Source organism: Triticum aestivum, chromosome 2D, assembly GCF_018294505.1.
Source record: "Triticum aestivum cultivar Chinese Spring chromosome 2D, IWGSC CS RefSeq v2.1, whole genome shotgun sequence".
NCBI classification, from domain to species: Eukaryota; Viridiplantae; Streptophyta; class Magnoliopsida; order Poales; family Poaceae; genus Triticum; species Triticum aestivum.
The window spans coordinates 471,741,292-471,749,763 of record NC_057799.1 but is presented as its reverse complement, the minus strand read 5'-3'; the positions used below and the strand labels follow the sequence as shown (position 1 = coordinate 471,749,763).

The 8,472-nt window shown below is 43.6% G+C and overlaps 1 protein-coding gene across 1 annotated transcript; it reads left to right on the top strand.

Annotated features, from left to right (window-relative positions):
* The first annotated feature begins 1,202 nt into the window (after positions 1 to 1,202).
* Positions 1,203 to 7,274, top strand: LOC123053880 (DEAD-box ATP-dependent RNA helicase 13). The gene is made up of 15 exons (XM_044477472.1): positions 1,203 to 1,504; positions 1,590 to 1,925; positions 2,072 to 2,262; positions 2,535 to 2,729; positions 2,995 to 3,171; positions 3,787 to 4,175; positions 4,297 to 4,477; positions 4,937 to 5,059; positions 5,152 to 5,268; positions 5,527 to 5,631; positions 5,756 to 5,896; positions 6,034 to 6,099; positions 6,206 to 6,364; positions 6,496 to 6,577; positions 6,766 to 7,274. The coding sequence occupies exons 1-15, from the start codon at positions 1,309 to 1,311 to the stop codon at positions 6,816 to 6,818; spliced, it is 2,511 nt and encodes an 836-aa protein (XP_044333407.1). The 5' UTR covers positions 1,203 to 1,308; the 3' UTR covers positions 6,819 to 7,274.
* The last annotated feature ends 1,198 nt before the right edge of the window (positions 7,275 to 8,472 follow it).

Genomic DNA, 8,472 nt, shown 5'->3' with positions numbered 1-8,472 from the left:
AGTCTCCCTAGGATTTTCCCTAGGGAGATCCAATCTGCTTGGCCGCCGCCCCCTAGGGGAAACCCTAGGGCGCCTCCCCTCTCCCCTTGCCCCTATATATAGTGGAGGGGTGGAAGGGCAGTTGCACCTCTTCCCTGGCGTAGCCCTCCCTCCTCATACACCTCCTCCTCCTCCGTAGTGCTTAGCGAAGCTCTGCCGGAGAACCACGAGCTCCATTGCCACCACGCCGTCGTGCTGCTAGAGTTCTCCCTCAACTTCTCCTCTCCCCTTGCTGGATCAAGAAGGAGGAGACGTCCCCGGGCTGTACGTGTGTTGAACGCGGAGGCGCCGTCCGTTCGGCGCTAGATCCGATCTTCCGCGATTTGAATCGCCGCGAGTACGACTCCATCAACCGCGTTCTTGTAACGCTTCCGCTTAGCGATATTCAAGGGTATGAAGATGCACTCCCTCTCTCTCTCATTGCTAGCATCTCCTAGATTGATCTTGGTGACACATAGGAAAATTTTGAATTATTGCTACGTTCCCCAACATGATTTGCTGTTGCTGTTGTTCTTCTCCTTCCTCTGCTGATGCTGGTGGGAGAGATCCTGCTTTGTCTGGGCGGATGGCTCGGCCACGGTGCTGGACCGGTCGGATGACTCGAGTTCTCTTTCTTCCAGAAGGGACACTTTTCGCGGTACTCAAAGCCAAAGATGGCGATGACTGTTGCAGGTGTGTTGGATTGATGTCCATACCCTCTCAGCGCCGGTGTCAAGAAAGGAGGAAACAACGTAGCGGCAATTGTACCGTGGTCGAAGATGATGACCTGCTTGCGACTGGTTACAGATCCTTGGCTGCAGAGGTCTTCTCTCAAAATTCAGGGATGATGACACAGGGCTTCAGAGATCTTTTTGTGTTATGGTTGTCTTAGGGTACTTTAGGTGTTCATGGTCCTTTATATTTGTGTTTCAGCGTGCTTGTAAGAGTCATCTACTTTGTACTGATTCGTGATATAAATGAAAAAATTCTAGAAAAAAGACCAGCCGATCGATGCGTAGTAAGCCTTTTTTGTTTTGTTTGGAGGGGTTCTAAACGGCGCGTTTATTTTTTATAAGCGTAAACTTTGCATAGTTACCTGAAGCCCAGTAGACAAGTCGGCCCAACCTGTCGGTAGTCTGCCTAAAGGCCCAATGACAAGATTAGACCAAACCAAAACCCAACCTCCAAAAAAAGAAGTCCAAACCACAACCCTCACCTCTTCCTCCCCTTCTGCCGTCGCCCGTCGCCGCCAGCGCCACCGCCGCCTCCTCCCGCCGCCCTCGGTCTCCGATGGCCGACGCACCGGAGCAGCCTACGCCAGACCCGCCCACACCGCCGCAGGAGGCCATCCAAAGGCCTAAGAAAAATAAGAAAGGCCGCAGGAAGAAACCGAAGAAAGCCGCCGCCGCCACTGCCGCCCCGTCCTCCTCTGGCGCCACCATGGTCGAGGACCCCTTCCTCGTCCTCGCCGGCGGCAAGGAAGGAGGTAACGAACTGACTTTCCAGTACTGGGCTCCACCTTGGTTCGGTTTGTCTCTGTGGTTACTGACGTGGCTGGGGATTCGGCGCAGGGTTCCTGGAGCTGGAGGAGATCGACGGGGCCGACTTCGGGATCTTCGGGAGCGTCGTGGAGGACGTGGGAGGAAGTGAGAAGAAAGCGTGGAATGACCAGAAGAAGAAGAGGAAGAAGAAACGCAAGCGAGGGGATGCCAAGCGCTTGGATGGCGATGCAGGCGGCGATGGTGATGGTGATGGCGATTGTGCAGGCGATTCGGTAGCTGAGAGCGAGGAGGAGGGTGAGAAGGGTGAGAAGAAAGGAAAGAGGAAGAAGAGGAACAAGAAGAAGAGGAAGGTGAAGGATAATGATTCAGAGAGCAAGGAGGACGTTGCTGATGACAATGTGGAAGGTGCTTAGCTTCTCATTTTCAGCCTGTGGCTTCGGACCATTTGCTTCTGTAGCTCTTAGACTGTAGTTTTTGCATTCTTTACTTTGTGCTTCTGTTAGTTGTGATTTGCCAAATTTTTAGTTAATAATACTGTTGTGTGCTTCCAGATATGCAAGATGACATTGAAAATATGGAACAAGACAACAAAGAGGAGGTGAAATTGGGTGAGGATGAACTTTATGCGTGGCTAGAGCTAAGATTGCATCCCCTTCTTATCAAGGCAATGCACAGGCTTGGGTTCAATGAACCAACACCTATACAGAAGGCTTGCATTCCTGCAGGGGCTCATCAAGGCAAGGTTTGTCAATGTTAACTCACAGGCCACTGGCCGTTGGCTTTTTCTACATGAAAATGGTGACACTATTCTTTACTGAAAATATGGTATTGTTCTTATGCTTGTTGCTTTCATAAAGTTGCCTAATGGATATATTATTGTATTATTATATACTGATAGTGCTATTTTTCGTCCCTCTTAGTTAACTAGTTATTAATTGAAGCTTTTTAAATTGCTCCAGATGAAACCTTAAGTCTTTTAACTATGCTCTTGTATTCTTTTTTACACTGCAACAGGATGTTATTGGAGCAGCTGAGACAGGTTCTGGCAAGACACTTGCTTTTGGTCTCCCTATTTTGCAGCGCCTTCTTGAAGAACGAGAGAAGACCACAAGATTACATGTAGAAGATGAAAAAGCAGCGGAGGGAAGTTCTACAGGAGGCCCACTCAGAGCACTTATTTTGACACCCACCAGAGAACTTGCCAAACAGGTATAAGAATGATCTAACATAGTGCAATTTACATTTGGCGTGGAATTTAATTGTTTGACGATGCTGTAGCAGTGTAGCTATAAATCTACGCTCTCCATCCTATTGCCCTTAGTGCTCAGTTGGGTTCAAATTTCCCTAGCTTCTTCAGTTTGAATTCTGAATATCGTTGGTCCTGTAATTTCTTCTGTGCAAGCTGTCACCTCTATTCGACTATGAGGTGCTATGTATCACCCACTCATTCACATGTTCTTATTCTTATCTACAGGTCTGTGATCATCTAAAAGAAGCAGCTAAGTTCTTAGGAATTCATGTTGTTCCTATTGTTGGTGGTTTATCCATGGAAAAGCAAGAACGACTTTTGAAAAAGAAACCTGAAATTGTTGTTGGAACTCCAGGAAGACTATGGGAGCTAATGTCATCAGGCAATCAGCACTTAGTTGAGGTTAGTATGTGAAAGTCTGAAAGCATATGTCAAATTGTTAGCGTGCATTTTGGCATTTCAGTGTATCATCAACATCACCATTCACACCCCTTGGGTTGCAGTATAGCTGTATAGGGAATAATTAATTAAATATTATCAGCAATCATAAGCTAATCTGAAATTGACTGTTTCGCATGAGTGATAACAAATGCCCAGCTTCCATGTACAAAGCTTTGTTACCGCATTGCAATCAGAAGATTCCCATCGCTGGAAGCTAGAAGAAAATGGCACACTTACTAGATTCACCTTTTTTCTGTTCGTACAAACTGCAAACAGAAAGCCAGGCTGGCATCTTTAGTCTGGAGAATGCTGGTTTACCTCCCAAGATAAAACTTCTTTTTGATGGAGCCCAGTGATCTCTGGTTGAAGCTAACCTATATCTGATGGTTATTACTACAATTTTGGACTTCTGGACAAATGAACCCAATAGTAAACTGAACTCATTTTATATTTCAGAAGAAGAGAGAATGAGTGTATAAATTTGGCATATTCTACTTATTGCAGTTGTCATTTTGTGGTTATTTTATGTTGAAGACATGGTGCTAACTGTCACAATATTCTGTTTTTATCACTCAGCTTCATTCATTGTCATTCTTCGTGTTGGACGAGGCTGATAGAATGATAGAGCGTGGTCATTTTAAAGAAGTGCAATCTATAATTGAGATGCTTCCATTATCCAATAGTTCTGATGAGCAAACTGTAAAAGCCACGTCAAGCTGTGAAACTGTAGCAAATTTGCAAATAAAGAAGAGGCAAACCTTTGTCTTCTCGGCAACGCTTGCGCTTTCAGCTAATTTTCGTAAGAAGTTGAAGCGTGGGCTTTCTACTTCAAAGACAGCGACGGCTGATGATCTTAGTTCTATTGAAGCACTTTCAAAGCAGGCTGGTATGAAACCTAATGCAGAAATAGTTGATTTGACAAATGCTTCGATCTTGCCTGAGAAACTTGAAGAATCATTCATCGAGTATGCCTTCTCTTCTTTTTGTACTTCTGTTATTATGGCCACTGTTTTTTTTGGCCTGTACTTTTTTATGAAAAATTATAATAGACAGTTTGACACTGAAAAATCATCGCTTGTTTTGCAGGTGTAGTGATGATGATAAGGATGCCAACCTTTATTATATATTGAGTGTTCATGGGCAAGGCCGCACGATAGTATTTTGCACATCGATTTCCGCACTGCGCCACATTTCTTCCTTATTACGCACTCTTGGAATAAATGTCTTGACAAATCATGCTCAAATGCAACAAAGGGCTCGCATGAAGGTGATTTTCTCCCATAAACTATACGTGATATTTACAATTAACATTTGCTAAGCTTTTGGAATTATCATTCAGTTTAGATTTTATCCGTTATATACTTAAATGCTTATGGCCAGAATTCCTGTAACCCGCACAATCCGGTACACATGAAAGTTATGCCTTTTATTCGGACATGCACTCTCATCTTTGGATGTTGCTAACAGTAATTAATGCACTAATGTTTGCCTGAAATTATCAGTTAATAACTGACTCTGGGATAAGAGGATGTTTTTTCTTTTCTTTTCAAGTTCTATGATGTTGTATGATCTACCTTCTGCACTGTAGTTTTTTTTTGTTCTTGCTTATTTTACATTGATCCGTATGACTGGTTATGTCCAAATAAAGTTGAGCACTTCTCATATATCCTTGTTTAGCTTTGCCTTCTGTAACATAAAGCGTTGAGGTTTTCCTGTGCTCATCCAGGCTGTGGATCGTTTCCGTGAAGGTGAGAACTCCGTTTTGGTCGCGACTGATGGTTTTGCAAGGGGCATGGACTTTGATAATGTTCGAACTGTTATCCATTATCAACTGCCACACTCAAGTGATGTAAGTGCACTGTTTATTTCTCAAACCTATACTTTCCTAGACATATAGACCAAGCTAACTAGAGCTATTAAAATTCTTGTTTGTCCCCTTAGGTTTATATCCACAGGAGTGGAAGGACAGCGCGTAAATCATTGACTGGCTGCAGTATTGCATTAATCTCCCCTGCCGACAAAGCCAAGTTTTACTCTCTTTGCAAGTCATTTTCAAAGGTGATTTATTTCAGGTGTATTCATACATTAAATATTACCGCATACGCGGCATATTCAGTCTCTCATGGCCTGTCATAACTGATCTTTTTGGCCACCCTTTCCGATATATTATTTCATAGCTGCGCTCTTCTATTTTGCACCTGTTGCTACAACTGCGTTTCCATCGCTCTCAAGTCTCAACCACTCAGTGTGGTGCATAATTTTACAATGGTTATTTCTCGGATTAAGCTGACTATAACCATTGATTGAAAATCACAGGAGAACCTGCAGCAGTTTCCTGTTGATCAGGCCTACATGCCTGCAATAATGAATAGGCTCTCCCTTGCTCGGCAGATTGACAAGATATCAAGTAAAAATTCAAAGGCAAGGGGTTTGTTAGATTTTCAATCATATTCTTTGGTCATTTCTAACACGTATGGATTAACCACTGGCCTCTGATTAAAGTTAGGTTATGGTTGTCTACGCTCTGATTTTCCTCTGCTTTCAGGAAAATGCTAACAAATCCTGGCTTCAGAGGAATGCTGAATCCATGGGTTTGATATTGGAGGCTAGTGACAGTGAGGAAGAACGTGTACGGGGCCACAAGCAACGAAAGGCGACTTCGGCACAGCTCCAGAAACTTCAACAGGTTTGAATGATTATGATGATTATATTAGGCTTATAGGGTTAGAATATCGGTAAACTAAACTATTTGTAGGTGTTCATGATTTTTACAATGTTTACCTATCTGGCCCGTATGTAAACATATTTTCCTTTGAATCACAGGATTTGAATGAACTCTTGCAACATCCCTTGCAGCCTAAGACATTCTCACGCCGCTATTTGGCTGGGGTTAGTTTTCTGTCATGGAGTAAATGTTATGGATCGATTTATGGTATCCTAACCTGACTAGAGTGTCTATTATGTGTTCACTGACTTGAACCATCAATTTATTCAGGCTGGTATTTCACCATTGCTTCAAAAGCAACTAGAAGAGTTGTCCAAAAGGCATGTAAACAGTAATAGCAGTAATGACAATAATAAAGGATCGCGGTTTGTTATGATTGGCCAGGATCGTGTGGAACCGTTGAAAGCTCTTCAAGATTCTGGGCAAGAGGTTAGGTTTCTATAGACTATTTACGGTATTCATAACCAGAATCAAGTTTGTATCTTGTGTATGTAGCTCATACATTAGTTGCCTTTGTTTGTGTATGTTGTTCATATTAGTTGCTTTTCATTTTATTTTAGATTTGTGTGAACATGGACAAGCAAAGGGAGAAGAGAAGACTTGCTGAGAATTGGAGGCGAAAGAAACACGAAGAGAAGAAAAGTAAACTTCTATCATCCTTTTCTTCTATTTCGCCTAACTTGCAGTTAGATGAATATTGGATGTAACCTGTCTCTGATCAAGTGTTTTACATTTCAAATATCCCCTTAACTATACTTACAATGATAAACAGTACAAACATTGTACAGACAGAGCACGCCCACCTTATAAGTACCGCCTTCTATTTTCAGGCACACGAGAACAAAAGAGAAAGGACAGGAGAAGTGCTAAAGAGAGGGACTGAATAATAAATGAAACACTGAAAGAGGAGGCATGTATTGTTTTGTTTGTCTCAGGGTTAGAAGGGGTAAATGTGCTAGGCTGCTTCATCATCAGGCCACTTCCCACGATTCCTTTCGAGAATGCATGCCTTCGCTGTTCATTTTGACATGAAAGATGATTGAAGAATGTCAGTTGGAGGAAACGAGATCGAGGCCGTGTATTCCGTGTTTTGCAGTAGAAGATAAGTTAGAACTGAGCCCTAGCAGATAATGAAAGCCGTACAATTGACCCGTCTCTGTAACATGTGTACGTTATCACAGTTTATCTTTGAGTGCTGATATGTTTTTGTTGTCCTGAGTGAGTTCACCCAGATGTTATATGTGGTAGAATTTTCAGGGCCTGTGCTATTATGGACCTTGACTTGATTAGGTGTCTGTCTGTCCAGGTGTGCTCAATGAAACAGAAGACTGTAACAGTATATCCAACCCAGGTGTGCTAGAGGTACAATTATGTCATAACTGACTTCAACCATCAATTTATTCAGGCAGGTATTTCACCATTGCTTCAAAAGCAAGTAAGTACGTAGAAGAGTTTCCGAAAGGAATGTAAACAGTAATAGCAGTAATAACGAGAATATAGGGTCTTGAATTTTTGTTATTTGGCTACGAGGTACATGTGTCTTCACCAAATATCAGAGCATGAGTACGCACGGGTTTTACTTGACAGGGTACAAAAACAGTACAAAAACACAATCTTCTACTCCCTCCGTTTCTAAATATAAGTCTTTGTAGAGATTTCACTATGAACCACATACTGATGTATATGGATGCATTTTAGAGTGTAGATTTACTTATTTTGCTCCGTATGTAGTCCATTGTGGAATCTTTGTAAAGAATGTTTCATTCAACGGATCAGATTGCACCTATGACGCTGAACCTAACGCTAAGAGCAACTCCAGTAGAGTTGCCCTATGGCCCTGATCACCATAATAACTATTAATAGGATGATTTTGACTCAAAATAACACTTTAGCAGAGTCCACATATACCTCCACATTTATGAAGTCGCTCCAAAAACGAGCTCATAGCCTTTAAATATGGAGGATGTGGAGGCCCTGCTTGGAGCTTGCTTCATATCCAACCGCAAACGCAGGAGGGAAGTTTTAAATTCTTTCTCGTCGCGCCACAGCTGGATTTGAAGTTGTTGGCCCAAGTTCACACACAAATAATCACCGGTGAGCCATGGTGAATGGACGACCAACCATCTGCACACTAATGGTCTCTACCACACCCTTTGATTCCCGAGGCAGCCGTTCGGATGGCCACATGGCTTCATCCCCGGCTATAAAAGCCCGGTGACGAGGCGTCCTCATTACCAAAGCCCTAGCCGCCTCCTCCCCTCCCATCTCCTTCAACATCCGGGACAATGCCGTTGCGCAAGAACGTAGCCTATTGGCTCAATTTGGCGGCTGAGCGGAACCTCATGTCCTAGGCTGCGCACGACGCAAACTCTCCCCGTGGCGCACTAGTCGCGGCAGCAGCCAGATTCTCCTCCCGCATCGGCAGGGGATCCAACGCTTCCTGTGGCACCGACGACTCCACTAGTGGCTAATGGCGTAGGGCTTGCCCCCTTGTCCGGGTGAAGGAGGAGGTCCTCGTCAGCCTCGCTGCCCCCCCG